General features: G+C 39.7%; 1 protein-coding gene across 1 annotated transcript; it reads right to left on the bottom strand.

Annotated features, from left to right (window-relative positions):
- Positions 1–11176: 11176 nt before the first annotated feature.
- On the bottom strand, positions 11177–14041 carry fosb (FBJ murine osteosarcoma viral oncogene homolog B; the record flags this gene model as incomplete). Its single annotated transcript, XM_080845140.1, has 4 exons — positions 11177–11719; positions 12036–12143; positions 12317–12652; positions 13913–14041. The coding sequence occupies 4 exons, from the start codon at positions 14039–14041 to the stop codon at positions 11177–11179; spliced, it is 1116 nt and encodes a 371-aa protein (XP_080701266.1).
- Positions 14042–26932: the final 12891 nt, after the last annotated feature.

Below are 26932 nucleotides of genomic sequence, written 5' to 3' on the forward strand. Positions count from 1 at the left end.
TTGGTAGTGTTTTTCCAAAGTTTTTGGTCTCACTTTTTTTTTTGCTGCTGAGCTGTTTTGACAGCACGGACTGGACGACTGGAGGCAGCTCACCCAACAGTGACCCAACCTCCCCCTCCACCCCACACACACACACACACACACACACACACACACACACACACACACACACACACACACACACACACACACACACACACACACACACACACACACACACACACAGACACACACAAACACAAATATGACTTTATGGACTCTTGCTCTAACCCTCTAACACACCTTGTACTCATTGATGCACCTCAATATTACATAAGCAATAATACATTGCTTTTTTTTACCCAGGAATGTTTATCTATCTATTTATTAATTGCAATTACTATTTAGCTGTGGCAGTTAGTGTGCACAGTTACTTAAGTGTTTTAGCTGTCTGGTGCTGCCTCCTTTCCTAGTTGTTTTTGTGACAATGACAATAAAGTACCTAAACAACATATATTCATTGTGTACAAAAACAACAACAACAAAAAAAAAAAAATGACCAACTCATCTCACAAACTTATAATTTAGTTGTTTTAAAACAGGGGACATTAATAAACTAAACATCCAAAATGTCATTATGTTTAATAGGAAGGTATAACACACACCACAGTCTTCTATTGAAACCAGGCACGCGCTACGCAACCAGAATCATAGTTACTGCACTATTTCTTCGGAATTCCAGACCAATAGCTTGAATATTAATGGTCTGTTTTTTCCGTGTGTACTGTTGCCATGGACTCATTTTCTGTAAACATTTTCTCAGATGGTTTATTCCCATACGATATTATTAAGGAACACGATGTTTGTTGGAAACGGGCAGTATTTCAATTCAGACTGTATTTAAAGCATGTATCTAATTACTTTTGAGGATTGTGTTATTTATATTCTCAAATAAGATATATTCTTACCTCCAGGTAAAATGTAGAAACAAAACTGTACCACAATTAGCCTAATCACAGTCTTTAGAGAGGACTATAGAGAGGACTTTCACTTTCACTTTAGCTAAATGCATGTGATTCATGTGACCAGGGGCGTGGCCACGGCCACCATTGGTCAGAGAATGGCCACCCTGCCGGCCCCCCCTGCCCAACCTCACAGCACGGCAAAAAAAAAAAAAAAAAAACACCCTCCTGAACAGAAAAGGTATAAAGCTAAAATTAATGCATTAGTATATTTTTTATCAAGTCGTCTTTTATTGTCATTTGTCACTTCTACAAGCCCCATTTTCGCAACATGTTGAGCCACGCCCCCATCAACAGCGCAAGACAAAAACCAACCTGCATTCTGACAGCGTTTCAATGGAGACTAGCAGCTAACCACTGGATACCACTGTAACTAACAGGTGAGTAAGTTGGTAATACTTGAAAGGATCATTGAAATGATAAGATAATGAAGTCATCTTCACACTCAATTAAAAGTGTAAGAATGTGTTTACGTTGAGGAATTGTGGCAGAGTGAGTTGAGTTAGGCTGCTGCTGTTATTTTTGAAACTTTTAAGATTATATCTGGCTAGCGAGCTAGCGCTAGCTAGTTAGCTTAAGTCCATTCCCACGTCTCACTTAGTCATAGAGATAACACACTGTCGCTAGTTTACACTTGAAATTGAAATAAAGCAGTCTATAGTTAATGGTGTGTTAAACTTTTCTTTAAAATGACACAATTAAAAGGATAAGTGCAGGAAAAGCATGACAGAGAATATCGCAGAAATAGATGTAAGGGAAACAGAAGAAGCTAGTGGAGAAAACAGAACAGGTGCAGAAAGGGAAGAAGCCAGTGGCAGTGAATGTTCAGGAGACTAGTTGTCAGAGAGGAGAAGAGCGAATCTGGGAGAGGAGAACTGAATGATAAACAAGTTTGAGGTCACCAGGTGAGTGGTTATCAGTAGCTGAAGAATGGGACAGGGTTGGTCGGGTTATGGTAATGATAATTTTAAGTCTGGCCATATAATAAACATATATTTTTCACTCTGTAAAATGTTAATGATTGCATGTTTAGTCTTAAAAAACACAATAAAAGAACAACATGTAATTGGAAGTGGATAGCACTTATGTTAAAAGCTGATATTAATGGGATTGTATGGTGTTTTACAGACATTTCCAAGTCCAGGGGTAAAGCTCCAGCGCACCCTCAACTAAATTATCTCAAGACACTCCAGGGAGAACAAAACAGGAACTTCAAGGGTGAGTGGTAGGCAGTTTAGGATACTTCACAAGTGAAGACCCGACCACTAACAAACACAAAAGACAATTGTAAAATAATTGGCATAGATCTTCACTCACTCACTCACTCATTCACTCACTCATTCACACACTCACTCACTCACTCAGTCACACACACACAAGCAAACAGAGAGTGCCCCTTCTAGACCTGGTTTGTCAGTGCTCTGTTTTCATTCAGCACCACAATCTGATTGATATAGTAACCTAGTGATATTGTTCACTGTTTGTAGTGATACTGTTCAATGTACATTGTATAGGCTATATTGTTGATATTTATTTTTCTGTATGTATTATGGGAATTGTGTGTGTGTGTGTGATGTTATGTTTTTGCTTTTCTTTCTCTTTATATATTATATATTCTTTCCAATTAATGGAATATTGCACTTAAAATGCTACAGTTGACCCTTAAGAAATTATCGCCTAAAATGACAATTCATATCGTGTCTGTCACTTTCACTCAAAAACATCCCCGTCTCATGTTAAGGTCCCGAACCAACGCCCTAGTCATGACAAATCACACTTGCACATTATTAAAGCACCCATTCCAATAACATGGGATTATTAATAAAACATAATTTGTGTCCATAAGAAGGTTCAATACATTGTTTATGGCTAGATGAGCCGTTAGAAAACTGCTGCTCTGATTGATGCAGCGTGTGAGTTGTAAAATAGTAGTTTTTGACAATCAAGTGCCACCCTAAATAAAAGAATGGCCAGAGCCGGCCCCCCCAGAAATAATGTTCTGGCTACGCCCCTGCATGTGACATGTCCTGTCAAGTCCAGCAAGTGTTTTTTTCCCAACTGTATGCTGTGAAGACCCATCCCTACTCTCTGCCATCTCACTCCTCTCATTCCTAACCCTAGCCAACCTAACCAACAAGTACTAGCCAACCTAACCAACCAAGGCAACAAGTACTAGCCAATCCTACCTTTTAGGACATACATTAAGTCGTTAGATGGTGTATGTGAGGCTCTGTGCTGACATCCGTGTACACTTCAATGTTTTGATGGCCACTATGCTACAAGGGCACCAACTGCATCCAAGCAGACTCGAAGGAACAACTTGTAAGAAACGTGTAGACGAAAAAATAGAGGGTACACTTACATCCACGGGCACATAGATCTCGTCTCACCAGCAGACATTCCTCGAACTGGAGAGACAGGTTCACCAATAGATTATGGCCTGCCCAGGTGGAGAGAGGTACAAGAGGTTGTGCGTTGTGCAAAGGCTGCATCGTCTACTGGTCTTAACAGGGTACCTTATCACGTCTATAAAGGAGTGCCTGATGTTTGGAAATATCTATAGAAGCTCATGGTGATCAGAAAAACGTTGTCGACAGGCTGATTCCGACCTGTTGGTCTTATTAATGCGGGACCTTCTTTTGTGTGGTAGCAAGGTGGTTGGGCTCCTATCTAAAGGCAAAAAGTTTAGATAGACATTTCCGTGCAGAAAGCAGGAATCCCAGGTTTTCAGAGGTTCAGACATTTCAGAGTCATGAATAAGCCTGGAATAGGCTTGGGGTGGCATGTTGTCTAAGTACTGTAGATTTGTATGGAAAAGGAATTTTGGAGTTACCAATGACCAGCTTGGTGGAGGAGTTTTAATGTGCTAAGACCAGCCTGGAGATGACTGTCATAGTCTAAGGATCCAGTAGTCTTTACTCCAATGATGAAAACAGGGAATAAGTGGAATCCACAAGAAGCGGTTCAACATGCACAAGGCGCATTACACCATAGGGATATAATTGGGCAGGTACAGAGTGGAAGAGCAGGGTTTGGGCTAGGTGACAGTTGGAAAGCAAAGCTAAGGATGCATTGCTGGAGAGCAGGCAGAACTAGCTATGTTCGTGAGCAAGAAGAGGAAACTAGACAAGCAGCAGCAGCTTCTCAAGTAAAGCAAGGGCAATGGGCTATGGACGCTAGCCACATTGAATTAATCATTGGAGCCACTTATGATGTCCTCCCAACTCCGCAGAACCTCAGTCAGTTAGTGGGCGAAGACAGAGGCTGCAAGTTGTGTTTGGGTGTCGGCTCATTAAAACATATTTTGTGATGAATCTCGTCACCACAATAATTGGCTGATAGCTGATCAATAGCTGATCAAACAGGCAAAGTAGCCTTATGTTCAATATAAAGACACTGTGACACATACTGCACTCTACTAATGATACATAGGATTGTGTCTTAATACAAGTAGGGTGAAATTTGTTCAGAACATCCTTAACTTTATGAAAATGTATTCATAAGTAATGAATCTTGTCACTGACTACACAACAATATTTTAAAGAGTGCCAATCATAGGACTTCAACTGCATTGCGCTCAGTGGGAGGATAATGTGGCATGAACAACACTTTACTGATTAAACTAAGGATTGTGTGGGCATGGGCCCATGGGCACTAAAGGGGGACATTGACAACATTGCCTGGAACTCCTTTCTATTTATCAGTGTAACTTGAAGTTAGCAAGTAATTGGTTGCTAGGCAACGCCTGAAACAAACTGTGTCATGGGAAGACTTGAGAGCTGAACAAAACGACATGTTTTCTATTTACAATTAACATTTCTTTTCATTTACAAAATGGAAGGAGCTATATATGCCAAATAATAAACAACTTTCTAACCTCAACCGTTCGGTCATGCTGGGAAATATCAGACTGAGGTTTTGTTACAGTCAGTAGTTAATATTCTGTTAACAAGCTAAGGACATGCACAGATAAATGCACAAGTTTCCAATCACACTCTGTTCTTGTATCTGCTCATTTGTAAAGCAGTTTGAATAACCAATGTGTATAAATTGTGCCACTAAATAAAACTTGCATTACGCAGGTGATATATAAAAAAAACATAGGAATTACAATAATTGCTGGGTACATTGGAAAGTCTAGTGATTAATATTTCTTGAACATTACTGGATTCAAAGATTACAGTACATCATGATATAGGTCGTTATCATGCAGGAAGTAGGAGGTTGGTTGCCTTGCCTCTGATGCTGCATTCCACTGCAACATGCACTTTTCTTCTTTCACAAGCAGGGGGCACAAGGGATCTTACACATCACTGAGCCCTTAAAACTGTCCTATGCCTCTATCCCGTTTGAATGTAACTTTATGGTATGGGGGACAAGTTTATTTTGATTATGCCTGATATTTAAGGATTTGATAATCAAATCAAATGATTTTATATAAAGGTTTAAAACAATCTCTCAGACCACAATTTGTGTCCAACTTGCTGCAGATAATCTTCAGACCAAGCTTTCCAAAATGTATCAAATGGATAAAAAAAAATCTGTTACAGCCAATCAAAATCAGCAGCGAAGCCGCCAAACAGGAGGTGAGATATCTCAGCAACCTCTCTCTCAACTGTTTGGTGTATTGACACCAAACAAGGGAACAAAACTGGTTTATGGACCCGGGACCCCTGAGTTATACCGGTGTCATTTGGCCACTGGAGGGCGATGCAATAATCTACAATGCATTTTGCTAATTTATTTTAATGTGTTGACCTGATTAAAATGGTTGTTATGTCTGCTGATATCTTAATGATATCCCAAAGATGGTACATGTCAACCTATAATGTCAGCCAAATATATGTGGTCGCCATATTTTTTTTTAATCAAAAACCTTAGAGGTGAAAGTTTTCAGCCGCTACAAACCTTCACCAAATTTGGCATAGGTGTTCTTCAGTCAAAATTTTTCATTAGACTTTTTGTTTTCAAAAACATTTGTCTGTTACAGCCAATGATTTAGGAAATTAGCATATATCTCGGCCAATCGTTGATCAAATGACATGAAACCAGTGGCATGGCTAGGTCTGATCACAGAGCATAATATTTTAAGGCAGGCTATGCCCAAATATTTTCAGGAAATGGAAGTGCAAACAACAGACTATGTAACAGTTTAAAACTTGACTTGTCTGGAACCTGAAAGTAAAAAAAAACTATAAAAAAAGAAAAGCCTTCATGGCTATTTTAAGAAGAAAGCTCAAGATACATAACTGAGCTTGGGTATTAGAGAATGTATTGAATTATGCTGATGATAAGAAATACGTCACTATATTACACCCAAGCTAGACAGCTCTTATAATTAGTAAACTGCCTGGCCAAGTTTCTCAAGTGAAGGTCTCTCTCTCACACTCTCTCAGTTCAATTAAGTCCAAATAGACTTGCTTTATTGACATGACCATAAGAAAAAGTATTGCCAAAGTGCACTTGGGGAACAAAAACACATACATATACAGTATAGGGATAAAATAGAAATAGAAGTTGTTTTCTGTTTTGTCACGCATGTAAAACTACTCTAGATACTAGATAACTCCCAACCTACCAAAGTCTCTTTACTTGACTTGCCCCGGATCTTATCAATAGCTAGAAACGCCCTGGCACGTAACTTACTGTGAGTGCATACAGCCATGCCCTAGACATAATGACATGAAGTTTCCTGAGCACCTATGTCCTACTAGACTGATTGGCCTCCTCCTTACTGTAGCTACAATTTCTTATGTGTTTCTGATAGACTGGAAATGAAAAATTAAGAAGTTGTTGCATACTTTGGTCACCCTCTACAGTCCAATGCCTTTTAGACTTTTCTAAGTTGACTGACATGCCTTGATGTTTTTGTACATTTCCCTTTACTAAAAACAAATGGAATATCTGATTATATATTCTAAAAGACCTCAGCAATAATATCATGTAAGTAAAAGGAATGTAGTAAAAATGTAAACATACCCTACAAAAAAAAAAAAATTACAGACGAGGGATATGGACTGATGACAGTGAGTTTGGGTGATGACTGACTGTTTCTACATGTAAAACGTTTTCTGTTTGCTAGAATTACTGATCAAATAATCTTTGACAACCAGCACATTTGCAATTATAGGTTATCCCTCAGCTCAATTTGAATCTAATGAAATGGTTCTAGACCATTGAACACAGATGTTTGTTTACACAGAGTCTAGCTAAACAGTTAATTCATGAAAATGTGTTTATGTAGACATTTGCAAATGCGCAATGACTTTTGTCTTATCTGAACTTGATCCTTCACTAGATCAACTAAAATGTGAAGTAAATGTGTGAAGGTTCTTGTTCTTGTGCCACTCAATCATCAACGTACACTGAAACTTTTTTTTGTCCTCAATTTTCATTGCTTAGTGAACAGCTACCGGCAAACAGCAATGCAAGAAAAAAAACATAACTGAATGAACCCATTTTTGTCTTTAATGATTTAACACAACGCATTCTTGTATATTCCAAAATAAAAGCTACCATACAACTGACAAGAAAAAAAAATCCAAATAAGTTGGATTTGGATTTCATCAATTCCATTCACTTCAGTTAAGTGAGGGTCTCTTAAATGTACCCTCCTTTGCCTTTATAATCAAATCCAGTTTGAAATCATGGGTTCAACCTTGGACAGAATGTGAGCCATTGATCTGGGAAACTCAAACCAAAATGACCCATTTATACAGGATGCATACAAATAGGCTTGCTGTTGCCAGTTTCCCACTGTGTAAAATCCCCCATCTTCTAATAACAGTACTCGTTATGACTTTCAAAAGGTGTCTTTTCCATTTTCTGTCATGAATGCTTTGTCCACAGAGATGTTGGTATTGGCCCAATTTTCAATAAACCAAACTTACAGATGCAAAGACAAGGCAGTATAAAAACGCATTGTACATTTATAATATGTGTTCGAAATGATGTATAGTAACTATATACAACCTATGGTGTTGTTTCGGAACACCTCCATAGCAGGGATCAAGGCAGTGGTAATGCTTCTCAGTTTGAGGAAAGGGGAGGGTACAGTTTTTTTCTGTGAGAAAAATATCTTCATTGATATCAGACCAACTGTTTAACCCCACTTTGTTCATTGACAAAAATAGCAATTTTATATATTCAAATAATCATATTTTGTACAATCTGTGTACATGTACAGTATACTGTATGTATAAGTAACATGTGTATATATACTGCATGTGAGCATATTTGTGTGTGTATATGGATACATACACACATGCATATAAACCTACACTTTTATGACATAAAAAGGCTTATAGTAGACAACATAACCTCTTAAGTTGCTAGACCGAATCAGATGAAATAATCTTAACAAAAAAGACACCAGTAGACAAACAAACTACTGTAAGGCTCACAAAGTTCATCTATTCGGCAGCAATGGCACAAGTATATGGGAGGAACAAAGGTATTACAAAATTTTAAATCAACACTCAAACATTTAAATGTTCAAAATAAAACGTAATAACAATTCACAGGAAAATAAAGGATTCATATTTAAAGACACTTTCCTTCTTGTGTCGTGCTTTTTGTGCTTTCCCTCAATAACTCCCTTAAACAAATGTTCCAATGTTAAATCTCTAAACAAACTTACAAACATTTAATTCTATAGCCATGACTTATTCAAATTAAAATGGTATGGTGTCGTTTCTCAAATGCATGGTTTGAGAGTTATAGAAAATTAAAGTGACAGGATTCAAGCATGGCTTAGCAATATAATTTGTTAATTATTAATACACATTTTAACACACTTGCTGCAAAAATGTAAATTCAAATAATTTACCCAACAGCTTTATAGCAAGTCGCTATACCATTGACTAATAGCCCCAGTTACCTTTTTTAATGCAGGTTTGTCTACCTAGCAACAACCAATCAATTTCACCTTCTCAAATGCAAGTTTAAGGGATATACAGACACATATCACCACCCACAACATTTTTTTGAGAGCAAAGCAGTACAATACTCAGGTATAGGATTACATGCATTCAGTTTTCGATTAGGTCACACCATGATATTGGCAGTGGGGGACCAACTGTTACTGTATATTACATGTCGGCATTAGAAGTTTATAAGTGCATATAATGTTGCTGCCATTGATTGTCTATTGGAGATTAGTTTGGCTTCATACTCTAAAACCAAGGATTTGTCATAGTTTGTAATAGTTTTACCATTGGAGTACTGTTCTAAGGCAATCAATTGAAGAGCATAGACTTCAAAAGCCTACAAGCCTGCAACAGAAAACACTTCAGAGCCAAAAATCCACTCGCAAGGTTAAGAACAACCTGAAATAGACCACAGAATCACAAAGGCCACCTGTTTAAAAGCAAAGGGTTCCTCCCAGACCCTCTCAAATACTTTTCATGTCACATGTCATGTCATGACATGTCACAGCATGTCACCTGCATGAAAGCAATCAGCAAATGGGTTTCTCTCCTCTTAACAGTAAAGAAACCTAACCATATAATATGCCTCTTTTTTCAGTCAAGTTTAACACTATTATTGGAACACACAATAACAACAGAAAACAGTAATATACAAGAAGAGAAGGAAGAACCATACACAAAATCATACTGAGATCTGTGGACAGCACAACTTCTCAGCCTTTTCCGTGATAATAGAGGGATACTGTACATTTATTTTTAAAAATATTTGTAATTAATATATTCATTTTGCAATTTATTCTTGACCTCGAAGCTATCAAAGCTTTTTTTTCTTTTTCTCTAACACACCCACTGCTTGGCTACCCTGTCTTGGGCTTGGCTCATCTCATCTGTGAGCACAGATCAACTTGGCTGTTCAAAATCAGGTGACCCATCCAGAGACTAAGAGAGAACAATCTCGTCTTTTTGGCATTATGTAGCAGAGTCCTCTTATTTTGAATGTCAGTTACTGTGGATGTGATTTCACTGTTTCTTTTTTTTCTCCATAATTGGTCAGTTTGGAGTGAAAATCTCCATTGATCCTCTGTGTGCAGCTCCATGCTGGGGAGGGAGGGGTTCTGAAGGTGGCTGGAGCTCAGTCAAGTTCCCAGGGGCTGTCGGGGGCCGTTGGGCACTCAGATGTGGAGGGCTTCAGAGAGAAGCAGAGACAAAAAGACAGGAGATAGGAGAAACAGATGGAGATGTGGTTGATAGAGAATTCAAAGAAAGACAGGAAAAAAAGGCAGAAAAATAATCCCATAATTCCAAGTTCCAGCTTTGGACCAATCAGGAGATGGACAGGGGGGAGTTTGAGGTGAGGCAAAATCCCCTATAATACAATCACAAGACCCCTTTTCCTCATTTCTCATAAAATACATTCTGCGTACAGTCAGTGAGCAATAGGACAGAGATGGAGATAATAATGAAGAAAACACAAAACGACAACAAAGAGAGTAAATGTGGATGTATAAAGGCAGGTGGGCATCAGTCATCTCATATGCAAGTGGCTTAAATTGATATACATGTATCTGTGTGTGTGTGTGTGTGTGTGTGTGTGTGTGTGTGTGTGTGTGTGTGTGTGTGCGTGTGTGCGTGTGCGTTTGCGTGCATCTACATAATGGTGAGAGGAGAGGCAATGAATTGTGTCACAGAACCGCACGGAATTAAAGCAACACTATGTAGCAATTTTGTCACTTTTTGAGGTTTGTTTTTATACACTTTTGGTATCGCCTTCAAATTCATTTTGATGGAAAATAATAATGTGAAGGACAGATAAACAACCTGTTGTTCCCAGTAGCTGTCCAGTTTATATACTATCTGGTTCTTTGGTCTGGGATGGAACAGGTCTTAAAAATGTTAAGAAAAGCCACAGCACAACATTGCAAACAATACCACCAAAAGACTGATGTTTGTGTTTGCAAGGTTTTTGCATGCTTTTCAAGTCGTTAGTTCGGTAGAACAAAACTCCATAATGCTGCTTTAATTATGAATTAAGAGAGGACTACTACACAGTGAGGCTAGTTATGCCAAGCCATTAAACTGTGATATGTTTGCCTTAAAAGGTCTAGGGTTTAATAATGGGTACTGAAAATTAGCCCGATGGCTCTGTAACATATGCAGCACATTTCCTCTCATAAGCCACCATGGCTGAAATAATGTATGCTGATGAACTTGAATATGAACTTGTAAAGAAGGTAGACTGAGGATCAATCAGAGAGCTATAAGTGAGGGAGAGTTTAGGGAGTCAGATGACTGATCGCTAGTGCTATTCCACTGGTTAGCGCTGGCCCCGCAGGCTTCCTCTGGGTAGGTGAACACAAATGAAGATGTGTATGAGGGATTGTAGCAACTGGCGTCAGGGATGTTACCACCACCACCTGCGGTGGCAACAGGGCATGGGCTGCCCTGTGACCGCTCAACTTGCCCATAGAAAGAAGTAGAAAAAGCTACCTCCTGCATCATCCCAGGCTGTGGCTGACCTGCTGCCTGCGTCTGTGTGGTTGGTTGATGGTGCGACGAGTAGGCAGGAGGCAGGTAGAAAGTGTCATCCTTCACAGTCAGGCCCAGCACAGACACAGTAGCCGGCAGTGGGGGGTGAGCCTGCTGGAGAGGCACCAATGGTGGGTCCTGGTAAGGGATCTTGCAGCCAGGCTGGTGTGCCACCAGGACAAACTCCAGGCGCTCCTTCTCTTTCTGAAGCTCGGATATTTCAGCCTCCAGCTCAGATTTCTCCTCCTCCAATACATCTGTCTCCTGTGGGAACAGCAAACACAGCAGTATAGATAATATCAGAATTATTGTACACTATTTGTTGTTTTTCCTCACAAAGGCTCACAATAGTCACTTTAATTACTACGAATAACAGTTGTCCCAAGGTATTTTCTTTTATTAATAATCAAGTTTAACATTAAGTGTGTTTGCGTAACATAAGATGTACTGTTTAGGTAGGCCTACATCATGAAAAGAACCATGTAGTCACAGAACACTCGACATTTCGAACAACTCTTCTAATGAACATTCTGGTGACTGTGTGTGGTGGTCATCAGACAGTAAGAACAATATCACTTACAGACTGCAGCTTGTCTGTAAGGTCACGCCGCCGATTGCGGCACTTGGCAGCAGCTTGCTTGTTGCGCTCGCGCCGTACTTTTCTCCTCTCCTCCTCCTCTGGTGTCAACTGAAAGTAATTGAATAAGACATCACTCCTCATCCTCCTTTCCTCTCATGTAGATTTTAAACTAAATGCAATCAATCTTTGCTCTTTAGGCCTTTCTTGGCTTTCATTAACTTGTGACATGAGCATCTACAGTAACTACTTGCAGTAATCCCTGAGCACTAGGTCAGACATACCCCCTCTTCCCGTGTGCGGCGGCTGCGAGCCCGAGATGAACGAACTGGACCAGGAGTGTCAGAACTTGGTGGGGTGAATCGGGACCCAGTAGAGTAGCTTGTCCCCGGTAGATCATAAGGGTCCAGGGCCACTGGCTGGGTCATGGTGGACGGTCCTGCGTTGCTCTGACCAGGGGCAACTGAAGAGACGAGTGTGGGTTGCACCATCCACTGCAGGTCTTGACTGGTGGTGATTGCGGTCACCGTAGGCACAAACGAACCTGGCATTTCCACCCCTGTTCCACTGCCTGCAGTCCCTCGGCCTGCCCCCACCCCACTAGCAGTTGAACCACACTCCTGATAGACACAGACAAAAAAAAGCACAGAGCCTTGAGATCTGCAATGCAATTTCTGCAGCTCTGAAACAGCTGTAATGACATACCTGGGAAAATGTTAAGTTACTAGTGTCGTGGTTTAAATTAATTGCACTGATTAGTAGTACTTTGTCATATCGATTATTGACATATTGTCATATCGGGCCACAACTCGGTTTATTTATTTCAAGGAATGTCATATGAAATCATATGAAGTAATATTTCATCATTGATTATTGCCTAAAAGATGTATTCATTCTCTGGGCATTTTAACGTGTCTATGCCCCTGCTTTTTGTATTTATAATAAAGAATGAATTAAGTCATTCATGTAATTGTGTTTTTTTGTATTCGTACAGCATAGCACAATGACTAAATAATGTTTAGTGCTTCAACAAACCGAACTAAATTCATGCTGGTCAGCTAAAGCTGAAGAACGATGAAGCCCCCTGCACCATAGACAAAAATAGCAGCACATCTAGTGGGATACTACTACACAATATGCACTGAGCCTCCTAAACCTGTCCCGTCTTTATTTAGAACTGAGGTGATGCCATTGTCAGTTAGTATTTTAATTCATATTCATGTGAAATCGTGTCAAGCACTATGACGTGCGGCTTTGAACAAGACACCATAGCCAATAGTTGCTCTGAAATAGTTCCTCTTGAGTGTCTTTATACTCCTCCCATCGTCACACCCACTGTGTTCCCCTTAGCAACCCGACGTAACACTCCAAAATAGAACGCATTTACGTCACAGCGCAGCCTGAGAAACGCGAGTGAGGACAGCGAGGGTGGTGCCTAAAATGCGTTTACTACGCCGGAGTTGCGACGTCCTGTCATCCTACCCTATGTGCTGATAAGTTGCAAAGCGGAACTTTTATAAATATCTACTGATACGTTAAAGTAACCGAAAAATGCTCTTTTTCGGTTTTACAAACAAGGTTTTGCCAGTTCATCGTATTCTTCCAACATTTCGATTAAATACACTTATTGATAAAGTGCAATGCGGCTCATATTATTTATCGAATCCGAGAACGCTATTTGGACCATATATTGGCATTTATGATACTAACAGCTTTCATATGAAAGTGTACATCACTTGCAAACAGCAGGGTAAGCCTACAGAGAATATAATAGGTAAATCTAAACTTATGCAACAATAGCATGGTTTAAGTCTCAACAGTAGCCATCCTTGATGACAACGTGAAAAAGCCACATGCATATCAGACAAAACAAAACTCACTTGTGGATTAGCGATAGTGATCGGTGGGCTCCCGAAGGAGTCCACGGACGACAGGCACTGAGACTCAAAAGAGGGAGAGGAGCTTCCACGGGAGCCGGTATCGAGGTCTACGGGGAACCCTTGGAACATTTCCCCGGCGGAGCCGAGAGACACTGGGACACCTAGCCTTTGATTAAAGGCAAACATGTGATGTTACCTGCCACAACGAAACCCCATTATAAATCAAATTGAAGCAAACCCATAACATGCATTACTGTGTATTCGTGAAACACCTAACACACTGGCTTCAGCAATATAGGGTCGGTTTTCGAAACAGTCATGATATTAGCTTTCCGTGTAGCGGATCATCACTTACCTTGACAATTTTTCTTCAAGTTCGTTATCAAGATGTCTTGGTTTAATTTTTGAAAAGTTGCAACCAAAAAGGCAATCCAGCTTCTTTGCTGAATCAAACTCGCTCAAGATTTCAGATAGCGATAACGTCCCTTGAAAGTTAGACATCCGTTTCAATATCCGCAGTGTTTCTTCTCAAAATATCTTCTATTAAAACTCCATAACATCCCGCGAATGTATCCAAGCATATGAATTCAATGTGCTGTAGCGGTTCAACTATGAATGAATGTGTGTGAGCGCTTTAGTAGTCCTATTGTAAAGTAGGATCCCCTAGTCCCGCCCTCGGGGTTCCGATGACGTACATAACCAAATATGGTATTATAGTGGCTTTGTTTTGTTTTCTGTATCCTAGGTAATGACGTTTAGGGAATCCCTCTCCGATCGAGAACTTGCTGGCAGAAATAGCAACGTTTCTATCACGACAATGATATATATGACTATTGTTTTAGGCAATGTTAAGAAAAAAGCTGACTTCTTATTTCAACATCCAACAATATAGTCTTTCCCACGCGTAAGGAAAAGATAATATAAATGCATTACTTGCCTATCACTAGTAATCAAAAACAAAGTGGTTAGTGAATAGTGTAAACAGGTAAATATTTAGATTAAGATGCCTTCATGTAGGCTATCTATATAAAAAACCCAAATCAGTAACAATAAGTCTACATAACCTAATCGTTTCCTCTGAACTTTGAGAATGTAGGATAGCTGTATGTTGACAGTGTGTGCGGGCCACCGTACACCATTAATTCAGTCTGCTTATGTGGGCTAAAGAGAAAAATGCAGTCATGAAAATCAGGAACTCCCACTGTAAAATGAGGAATCTCCCAGGCTTCTTAACCATGACCTACCTTACCCAAACTTGCATAGATTATGGAACTAAATAAATATTAGTTGGCCATGGATTGGATGTCAGAGTTAAATCATTTCTATGAAGGCTAAACTATATATAGTATATACATCCAAATATTCACGTAGTTGTCGGATGTATTCGTTGATTGATTACATTTCTCTTGATTACACAATTACAATAAAGAAGCTTCTTCAGTAGGCCTAGGACATAGTGGGCTGTCGTGACGAATACAAAGAAACTGTCATTGCAAGCATCATCAGCTACTCCTATAGTGATTCATTGTCATACATTTCCGTGAGAATCAAATACAATCTGTAAAGTAGGAGTTCACACGGGGGCTAACGAGAGACGTACGATGACAGTATCTGGAGAAATGACTGGAAACCTTAGTTTAAACTGGTACAATTTCATAGTGAGGACATGCTGAACCAGAGTCTACGCGTGAGGAACATAAGAATTACTCAGCACCACGACGTCAGCAGTGATGAGCGTTATGTCTAGTACTCGGTGGAGATGAGTAATTTCGCTACTATTTTTTTTAAACAAATGTTCGCCAATTTAAGTATTCCGCATAGCTACTGTTATACACTATACACATCCATGCACTTCTGGCACGTGGTTAACCTGGAGGCTATTGGCTAATGTTAGCTTCCCTGCTAATAACGTTGCTAATGATCTGCACATAATAAATACGAACACTTCCGTCTGTTCAACAGAAATGTATCGTTGGCTGAGTGTATCGTATATGTGAACTATTCAACGTTTTACACGAAGTAAACAAAGGTGAAAATATGTGGTTGTGTCCTCGCAGACGTACAAAAACCATGCAATAGAAGTGTATGGTTCTTCCATTCTGCATGTGTGTATAGCTTTCCGTCGCCTTGGAAACGCCGTTCCAGCACGTCTGACGAAAGACGCTCAAATTCGGTCTTTTTTTGTGTTTTGTTGCATGGCAACCGGTTTCCGTGGTAACTGCAAGGGGAGGAGACAGATGTTGGTTTAACCAGATAATTTGACTGTGAATCGAAAGCGGTCTGATCTATGTCTGGCTACATGCTTAGCTTTGGTAAGAGCAAAACAGAAAATCAAAGTTGCTGGGTCTAAAATACTGTGATATTTCTTCGTTGACCAAAGAGCATCGTACGTTGAATTTACGGACTTAGTATCAAATGGAGACAACCCTGAAAGTTTATGAAATCCTGTTTGGCACCATTGTTTGATAGCATTTTCTAGGAGAGAAACACACTGCCATAACGTTACACAACGCCAGAGAGGTAGATATCTTAAAAATAGTTTGGACACTAAAATTAGTATATTAGCTAGTAGGTAAAAGCCAGTTCGTGATTATTTCGTGTTAGCAGTTAACTCACGTTAGCTAGTGAGCTAAGTCAGCGGATAGCTGTGGCTTATGCTATCAGGAAGGATGTAGGCGTTAGCTAGTGTTCAACTAAAATATTCGATGCTATGCTACAACAGTTCCAATCTAACAGTAAGCTAACGTTAGCTTCTGTTGTTTTGTAACACTATTTCCTGGTCAATGCAGGATCTGCATTTGGTTATTGGACATTTCTTTGATATTTTCTGATTCAATGTGTTCTCTACTACGATTATCAAGCTACGAAATCATTTGTTATGTTACTAACGTTACCTTCGCATAGAGAATAAATGTATCGCTACGTTTTGGACAAAAATAACTTGTGGGTGGTGTTGGTGCAGTTATTGTCCCAGCGTCAAACTTGTACCTTCTCCTTTCAAGTAAAATTATTCTTAGACCAGTTATACAGCAATAGTAGGCCATATTTTGCCAGACATTGTTTATGTTTTGGGAGGTTGCTCCTAGCAACACATGCTGTATGTTATGTACCTTACGACGCTAACATGTTGCTTTCTCGTTGGTTATTTTGTAACGTGTAGGTTCCCCCTGAAGTAAATATTCGTTTGCAAAGTTTGACGAGACAAAACCTTCCTATTTAGCTGCCACAGATTGTTGTTTGCAGGTTGTATAACATTTGCAATTCAGAAGGAAACTATATGAAAATATAGTTTTATCTCCGATAAAATAGTTAATGCAATTTCACGTAGATTTGCCATCATATGACAGGATTTTCATCACTTGCATCTCAAATCACACAAAAAAAAAAAAAAACTAGCAGGAAAAGGAGGGTAACTGCACAATGCTACAGTATGGCAGAGGACGAGGCAAACCTTTGCCAATATTTCAATTCTTCTGACACGGCTTAGTGTGGTAGGCCTCAATGTGGTGTCTGGGCATGTCTGCTCCCTCCTCCTGCTACTGCTGCTTCAATCACTTAACATTTTCCTGAAAGATCAGTTTTGATAGATGTGTTACCCACTTACGTTTGGACACCTAAGGTGGTTTACAAGCAATGACTGATGAGTACTTTACTCTCTTTTATCATATTATTTTTAATGGTTTGAAAAACACTAATGTTAACTGCAATGCATGGTTACATATTTGATATTAGCTAATGTTTAGACTACCTTTTCTTGGAACATGCTCTATTTTTGCTCTGTGAATTTATATGCACAATATATGTTTCATATGTATGTATAACAAGTAATATCAGTTGCAAAATTCATGTGGGGAGATCTTTTTCAGAAATCCACCTCTGTGTATTGATCTGTTATGTAGGTCTAAATGCATTTGGTAGTTCAGTGTTGGCATCTAGTATATTTGAAATGGCATAGTATAATACTATATGAACCTAATAGGAATTGAATGTTAATTTTGTCTTTTGTAACTGAAAAAACTACACTGCACTGAAAAGCACACTGGAAATTAATATTTCTAATGATTTTGGTTATCAGGAGGTCATTATCTTGATCTTCATTTTGAAGGTCATTGTTGGAAATACTTCTTGCTAACAGGTTAGTAGAGTCAATCACCCTTTGCTGTGAGGGAATACCAGATATCAGTGAGTGGACTTGGGTTGAGTTGCCACTCCATCAGTTTATCACTGCTTCTACAGAGAGTCTCCCATGGAGTACATTTGGCAGATTAACTGTTGGTGGTGAGGTTAACCTGGAGAGTGCTCATTTGATCGGAGAACGTGTCAAGCGTAGAGTCGTCAGGGGTTGTGTTTCCACGATGGTTGATATTGTGCACTGTCGTCCCTTTACCCAAGCAGATGTGGACATGACGTCCTTGTCTTGTTGGGAAAAAATGGCATTTAGCGAAGAGCACCGCTTTGCACTCTAAGCACCTGCTGGGAATGCTGTCAGTTGCCACAACTATGAAGTATGGATGGGCAAAACCATATCGGTATTGGCCAAAGCTGTAGCAGTGGTTGAATCTTAGCAGATTCTGTGATCATTCCCTAGAGGTATAACAGCAGACTGAACCTTACAGGGTCCTTGTGATGGGATAACCAGCGACGGAGACGACAGATGAGGCCAGATAGTTCATAAAGATAATCAAAACTGTACAGGGCAAATATTTACAGTGCAAAATGGAAACTTGTCAAAAAAAAGCAAAGCAAAAACTAAAAACAAAAGAAATAGGGCCAAAACATTGTCAGGATGTGTCCTTAGACCACAGACAGACTTGTACCAAGAGCGTGCAGTACCTTCATCTTTTGGGGTAAAGGCCACACTCAATCAGTCCATGACACTCCTTAAGTGCAGGCAGAACTGTAGGCCACTGTCCTTCTTAGGAACAAGGATGGTAGGGCTGCTCCACTTACTGTAGGAAGGCCCGTCATGTCTAGCGCTTTCTTAAGGACAGGCAGGGTGCAGGTACCCCTTAGATATGGAAATTAGGAAGAGCATTCACTGCTGGTTTAATCTGGCTGTGGACTATGCCATTGCAGGTAAAGCATGAAAAGTTATACAGTCTTTTACCAACTGCTTTGACTATAAAATATGTGTATATGTGTTTTTATATATAAATAAAGCAATTATGAATTCAACTTCCTGCTCCTGATTCTTTTCAATGGTTAATCCATTATTCATGAGAAGAAAAAAAAAGATCCTTAAAAATAGGCACAAGTGTTAATCAGGGTCCATGCAGCATCACTAGTTTAAGTATGCAGACTGTTTGGTTTTGGATCATGTGGCCTCTTTAATAGTGTTGCTATCCAAAAAACGTTAAGTTACTTGAAAACTTATAAGGCTAAATAAATGTAAATCTGAATGTGTGGTATTGCATTTGATATATGTGTTTGAATGACCTTATGTTGATGAAACTAATGACTGGATGAATTCAGCCTGGTCATCATAGAGCAACATACAAACCCTCCATTCATTACTTGACTAAATTGTCTGTGCACATCTAGCAAGCTCTTTTCCTCTATGATTTTGGGACTTATTTTAGGCAAGGTTGATCAAATGTGGAAGTCTGTTCATAAGAAAATGAATTGAACATCCAGTGTGTAGGATGTTGGGATGGTTATTTGTTAGTGCATGGATAATGCAACTAAGAGATATGTGTATTGGAGTAAGTCATACTTTCACTGGTATTTGACATGGTCAGTCTGTTAGTTTCAGAGATGTGTTAGTGTTCAGTTTTGTGACTTCTAGCCGACCTGCTTCATCTCTCTTGCTATCACACAAGTTTACTCAGAAGGTGACAATGTAAAAAGCCTGATTTGAGAAGACAAGACACATGTGTTCTGACACATATTTGCACACACACACATGTAAACTCAATACTTTAATTTCATGCTGTGATGTTCTGGCTCTAACTTTCTGTTGTGCATGACATTAACAGAAACGGCCTATATATCAGGATGCGAGTAAGCTTCTCTAATTGCACGTTACGCATGTGGTTCCCAAGAAGCAAGCCAAAAAAAATATTTTTCGAAGAACAATGACACCTTGTGGTCTGGTAGGATTCTGTACAATGCTCCCAGGCAACACATCTGTCAATTATAGATTTTAAAATTACTTGAGTATGAATTGCTCGCCTGGTAGCCTGTAATTTCTTGACATTTGAGCATAGAATGGTGTGGTGATACCGTAGTCTGTATAGACAATCTTTGGGTGATGCATTCATTAGGTTTCACAATATTTTTGTGTCCATTGATCTGGGTAAAAACAGGTTATTTTGAACATCAAACATTGCGGGAAGTTGTAGCAAGCAGAACTAAACAAATGGATCTGTTGAATGCATGAGAAGTCAAGGACTACGATTAAATAATCAATGTTATACATTGATCCTTAATTAATCTACCCTATGACCCCTACCCCATATTTAATCAGTCAATCCATTAGTCATCCTAGGTGGTTTTTGGAAGGGGCCAACAGGGGAAAACTAAACGTTGCTGAACTACCACGAAGAAAAGAGTGTGCCAGAGTGTGCAAGCTATTCCGGTTTGTTTAAAAAAAATCTAAGGGCTGAGGGTGACCTACAAGCAGAGGATTCATGTGTATCCACAAGCACTGCACCATCAGAATTGTGATGCCGAAAAAATATTTGATCTATTAGGCCTATTGGTTATGCAAGTTTATGGCTTCAAATCTCTTCGAACTAGGAACAGCAAACTATGCATATTTGTGGTCCTTTTTGCCACAAAATGCTAGAAGTGTGAGTTCAAACTGTAGCTAAAAAAAAGATCTCCGGGGGTAAAAGCCCTGGGACCCCCCAATGTTGATTTTGCCATAAAACAATATCATTTTAATTCGTCATTGAAAAAAATAAATGGTAAAACCCACTACCCTTTCCTCCTTTGTTAACCACTTAGCACGTTTTATTCTGTGATAAAGATCAAATACGGCAAAACAGCTCTCAACGCGTGTTTGGATCAGAACAGTTAAAGCAAATCAGATGAGAAGAATCCAGTTTGGACAATATCCAACAATGTCCCCACGTCAAACACCTAACTACAGCCTGGCCCCGCTGCACACTGAACTGTCACTGAACAGACAGACATGAAGAATCCATCACGTACAGTAGCTTTGAATTCATGACGGCCAACTAAGATTTAACAAAAGCATTCTCAGTATATTTCTAAATGATCATTCCCACAAATACATTAATGCGCGTCTGCTCTGATGACTTTCATGACGTTGTTTCACAACTTGTACAATATCATCCTCATTACCACCCATCCATTGGCCAAGTCTACATCTGTTTAATGGCTGACTTCTTGCTCATGCCCTGCCACCCTTATGGCCGTATGACTTCCACAGCCCCCAACTTCTGAAACACCTACACCAACACGCTACTGTTCACCGATGCTATTCCTGTACCCACCCCCGACTTACAGCAGTAGACTGCATCACTGCATGTCAAAAGTAGCCCACGATTGGACCATGGAGTGCGTAGTTGGTATGAGGAAGGAGACAGTGAACGAGTAAATTAAGATACATTACTTCTATTTGGGGGGGGGGGGGGTAATTCAATCCTACACTTTATGATAACAAGACAGATTTCATATAGATTTATTTGAACGATGAGAGAAGTTATGTATACAGATGTATGCTTGCTGCTTTACTTCATCAGCCAACCCATCTAAACATCCAGCAGCTGTGCCAGTCACAGTGTTGCCTTCTTTGAACCTTTTTTGTCAAAGACAAAACTAAATGAAATTATATTCATGTCAGTGATTCTGTTGATGAGGTCACAATTGTGGTTAAAATTGTAAACCAAGGTCAAGTTTATTGACCCTCCTAGCTATTACCTTCAAATGTACTAACATCTTTTATGCTAGGGGACAATTTGACCCCACCAATTTAAACCTCCAAAACATTGTTATATATATGTTTTTTTTATGTGTACTTTAGGTTTGTTTGTTGACTACTTAAATAGCCCTTTAAATAAAACAATACCCCCACCCAACCCCCTACATCCAGAATACATGTTACGCGACTATGGAGGAATAGGCAGATCACCATAATATCTCACTGATTGCCTAAAAGAAAAGAAAAGGATATCCTTCTGGTGTTTTATGGCTTCATATTATTGTACATGTTGTTGTCAGCGTGGGGTCAAATTGACCCCAAAGAACACCTGTGCATACAACATGCGTACAGGACATTGAAAACATATCATCATGTTCATTTTGTGTTTACCCAGTTGTCCTCATTAAATTAGGGAAAGTAATTAAATATGAAGCAAAAAAAAAATATGTCAATCATGTATTTAGAGACGTTAAACATTGAATGGGGTCAAATTGACCCCAAACATAAGAGGAGGGTTAAAGAGCACTTTTAAATGCAGCCATATCTTACAAAAGTGCATTAAGTTCAAGTTCAAGTTCAAGTTTATTTATATAGCACATTTCATATGGTATACATAGACACAATGTGCTTTGTGCAGAGAAAACATTCAATTATCTAAAATAAACACACAAACAAATACACTTATATGTATAGTATATAAATGAAATAAAATAAAATAAAACAATAAGATAAAAAACAATAAAAGAGGTGTTAAAAACTAAAAACAAACCCTATAGGCATGAATAGGCTGAAGAAAATAAAAAAGTTTTAATTCCCTTTTTGAAAGAAAGCACTGAGTGAGATGACCTTAACTCCAAAGGTAGGCTATTCCAGAGGGTTGGGGCACAGTAGCTAAAGGCACCGTGTGCAGCATTGGTGTTAATTCTTGGGGTCGTGAGAAGACATTTATTGGAGGATCTTAGGCAACGCGATGGATCATAAAGAGAAATCAGATCGGAAATATAGGGTGGGGCAAGACCGTTTAGTGATTTATACACAAGAAGGAGTATTTTCAACTCAATTCTTTGTTGTACAGGGAGCCAGTGAAGTGATTTAAGAACAGGGGTGATATGATTGAATTTTGAAGTTCTAGTGACTATTCTAGTAGCTGCATTTTGGATAAGTTGAAGTTTATTTAACATCTGTTTTGTTAGACCAGCATAGAGTGCGTTGCAGTAATCTAACCGACTTGAGATGAATGCATGAACTAATTTTTCAGAATCCTGTAAAGACAGGAAGCCACGGACTTTAGAAATATTTCTAAGGTGGTAAAAGGCTGTCTTAGTAATTTTAGATGTATGTTTTTGAAAATTAAGATCTGCATCAAGAGTCACTCCTAAATTTTTTACATTCTCACATGGTTTTGCCCAGAGGGAGGTTAAAATTGGTTGGAAGTGATTTCTCAGGGCCTTAGGGCCTACAACCAGAATCTCTGTCTTGGCATCATTTAGCCGTAGAAAATTTTGGGCCATCCAATTTTTAATGTCGGAGATACAACGAGTGAGGTCATTTACCGGACTGGGGTCATCAGAGGAGATGGATAAGTAAAGTTGGGTATCATTACAGATTGGACAATTGCATACACTTCACAAAAAGAACATAAACAAATACACAAACACAAAAAACATAAAACAAACTTATAAAGACAGAGTGTGGTGCACTGCACTAGGTCCGGGCAGAAGTAAAGCCACGGGTGCTCTTTGGCAAAAGGTCACATGTTGTCAAATGGAACATATCATCAGGGTACACACACACACACACACACACACACATGTGTGAAAATATTTGTTCTACCAGGTTGCAGCCACAGTGTTGTATGTTTCTTGAGCCTATTAGAAAAAAGGTATTTTTAAATGAATCATGTTGATGTCTTGGCTCTTCTCTCCTAGTTGACATTAAACAAAATGCTCATTTTGTAAGACCTAGGCAATTTAGCATCAGTTTGTAACACACATTAGGGAACAGTTTTATGCTGCTGACTTGTAATATATGTGTGTGATTATTGACCTCTAATATGTGTGTGTGATTATTGACCTCTTATATGTGTGTGTGATTATTGACCTCTAATATGTGTGTGTGATTATTGACCTTGTCCTACCACCGGTCCCTGTCGCTAGAGAGATGTGACAACTAGAAGAATTGCAGCATCATTTGCCAACATACAGTTGGATCTTCCGGAGATACGTGTGTGAACGGGGGTGAAGGGAGGATGATTATGAGACTCTCTGTGACTAAAGAGAGCAGCAGAGCTGGAGAGAGAGAGAGAGACAGCATGCTCACGAGAGAGACATGAGACTGAGGGAGGGAGGGAGGACGAGCCAAGCGGAGGAGGAGTGACGCTGCGTGCGTGCTGACGCTGTGCGTGGCGTCAGTGTGTTAAGAATAGAGACGGTGCGTGCAGTGCTGCTGACACATCACTCCTAGTCACTCTCACACCCTCTGCAGTGTAGCCTACTCTCCCCCTGTGCATGTGTATTTGTGTGAGGCAGAGGGTGTCTGTCCAGATGAAGGTGTCGGTAGTATTACGCTGATCATCTGCTTTTATATTTAGCATGTCAATATTGTTTTGAGAGCCCACGTGGAGAATTTCTCTGTGATATTCACCAGTCTTATATCCAAAATGGCAATTTAATGTTTCACTTTAATCTTGTGAGGTACAAAGGAGGAGGCTTGTATAAGCACAGTTTTTGTAGTTTTGTATGACAGCTTAGATAGTCAAATTTTCTGATTTCATAATGCCCTGAGGTCTAAGTAGAGCAAACCCTAAGCCAGTTTGGGGTTAATATTTTATTTTGTTGAAACCTCAAACTTCTATATACCCCACTATATGTCGCCATGGTAACAGACAGCAGCCTAGATATCTCAGTGTCCGGTCAATAACAAAATGTATGGCCACAGGTATGACAGAATATGTCATATGACCACAGAATATGTCCTTTACCAAAGACTAATATAACTAGCCTTAAATAGCAGTTTGAATTGATGGAAGGAAAATAGACATTGCAGAGTAAATAAAGTAGTATTTATGTGCACTAATTCAAATTGCTATATCAATTTAGATTATTAAGATTACATGTGCAATTAAAGAGCCAGTGGCCCACTATGTACGTCATTGTTCCTTCATGGCCCCTCTGTCAGAAGTGTCTTTGAATTTGACCCAGTTGATGCTGCCTTACTATACTGGGCCAAGAGGTGGCAGGTTTTTCCTCTTTAAGGTAACGTAATTGTGGAGGGCAAGATCACCAGAGAGGATACCACAGCATGCTTGTGGAACTGATGGAAGAGAAGGGCATAGACCTGATGGGATGCATGTTAGGAATGGAGCATATCTGGTGTTTCCAAATGACACATAAGGAGTAACCTGGTATGCCACTATACATGGAGATAGGGACCACCACTGTAGAGGGGATTTTACTATGTAAATATGTAAAACTGACATTAAGAATGGTTTTATGGTCTGGATTGGAGCATTGCTATTAAAGTTAACTGTTCAGTTACAGCTTGTGCTGTTTAAAGAACACAGGGGAACATTCTCAGCTCTGCCTGTTGAAACCATTGGAAACCAGTCTGGAGCCTGATATCTGTGGCTGTAAGTTTGTATCCTACTTCCAACCCCTTTCACAATATACTTCCTCTGAGGTCAATGCAATGAAGTACAGTTTGGTATGACATATTGTAACTATTTAAAGCAATGAAATTAATGAAACACAAACATTTAATTTCATGGTAAATATGTAATAGTGACGTAAAATAGAGGCAACATTGGCCCTCTACCATACTTACCCATTTCTTGTTAAGTCTGAGGACTGAGGTCAAGGTGAACCATTCTAATGACCTTATATGACACACCTTAAAGGTACATCCACAAACATGCAAACATGACCATTCATGCCCAATATCTGGCTCTCATAAGGTTAAAGGCATAAGACCCTTAGTCCCTGTCCCATTACTACCACTTCACCCTAGCACTTCACCCTTCCACTTCGAAGGGAAGATGAATGGGACGGGGCCTTAGTCTTTTCATGATCAAGGCTAGTTGTAAGCCCCCAATATTGGCTTGCTGGGCCAGCATGGGATGCGTGCTGGGTGTCCATTAAACCTCCATCTCCATGTACAACTGAGTTGGAATGACCACACTGGACTCTCTATGCCAGTGGCAGAAGTCTGAGGAGGCAGACATCTACTCTAGGGCCATTGCCTTGGAAGGGGAGCTGGCTGAGGAGGGCTTTGAAGATGCCCCGCGTTTGGAATATCTCTACCCGCGCTGCCTTCGCCCCCAGTGTATTTCGCCGAGCCAGTTGTCTTGTTACCATAATGCCATATTCTCACTCCACAATTAGCCTTTGTTTACATCCGCCAAACCCCCACCTCCAATGTGGCATCGCCACCTTCTCTCTACACCCCCTTGCCTCCTACTCCACCCCCTGCCTCCTACTCCACCATCTCCATCAGCCTCCCATACACCTGCTGCTCCACATGCCCATCTGGCTGCCTCTCAGGCATGTGCATATGGCAGGCAGCATGTGACCTTTTCTGTGTGTCACCAACGCTGGCTGACCATTGGCATGGGCACCATTGGCATGGCCAGGTCCTTTGGCATGGTCAGGTCTCTACAGACAAAAAAAAGATCACAGATCGTGAGAAACAAAAACGTACAGTGCTGTATTAGGGGCTATTTTGGTTCCTATACAAAGATGAAGCTAAATGAGTCCAAAGACCTTATGCATTCCCTGGTACAACCACACACTCACTTATGGGGTGGAACTGGTGAGTATGAGTATCAACCTGGAAAAGAGACACAGGAATTCAACAATGCATGGTGTCAATTTCCTGAGTTGATACAATATGAAATGAGCCGCAGCTGCTAAAAAAAAAAAAAACATTTCCTGCTGTGCTTGTTTGAGAAGAGCAACAGAAAATAAGAAATCAACAATTAATGCCGTGATAATCCTATCAAAATTGATAATCGATAATTATCATAATAATTGATTTTTCAGTGTTTTTTTTTTTCAGTCGTAGTACCTACCTTTTCACCACCAGAGGATGCAAAAGGATGCCATTATGAACACTGAACAGCGAAGGGTCTGTGCTAT

The sequence above is a fragment of the Sprattus sprattus genome, assembly GCF_963457725.1.
Source record: "Sprattus sprattus genome assembly, chromosome: 9".
Classification (NCBI taxonomy): Eukaryota; Metazoa; Chordata; class Actinopteri; order Clupeiformes; family Clupeidae; genus Sprattus; species Sprattus sprattus.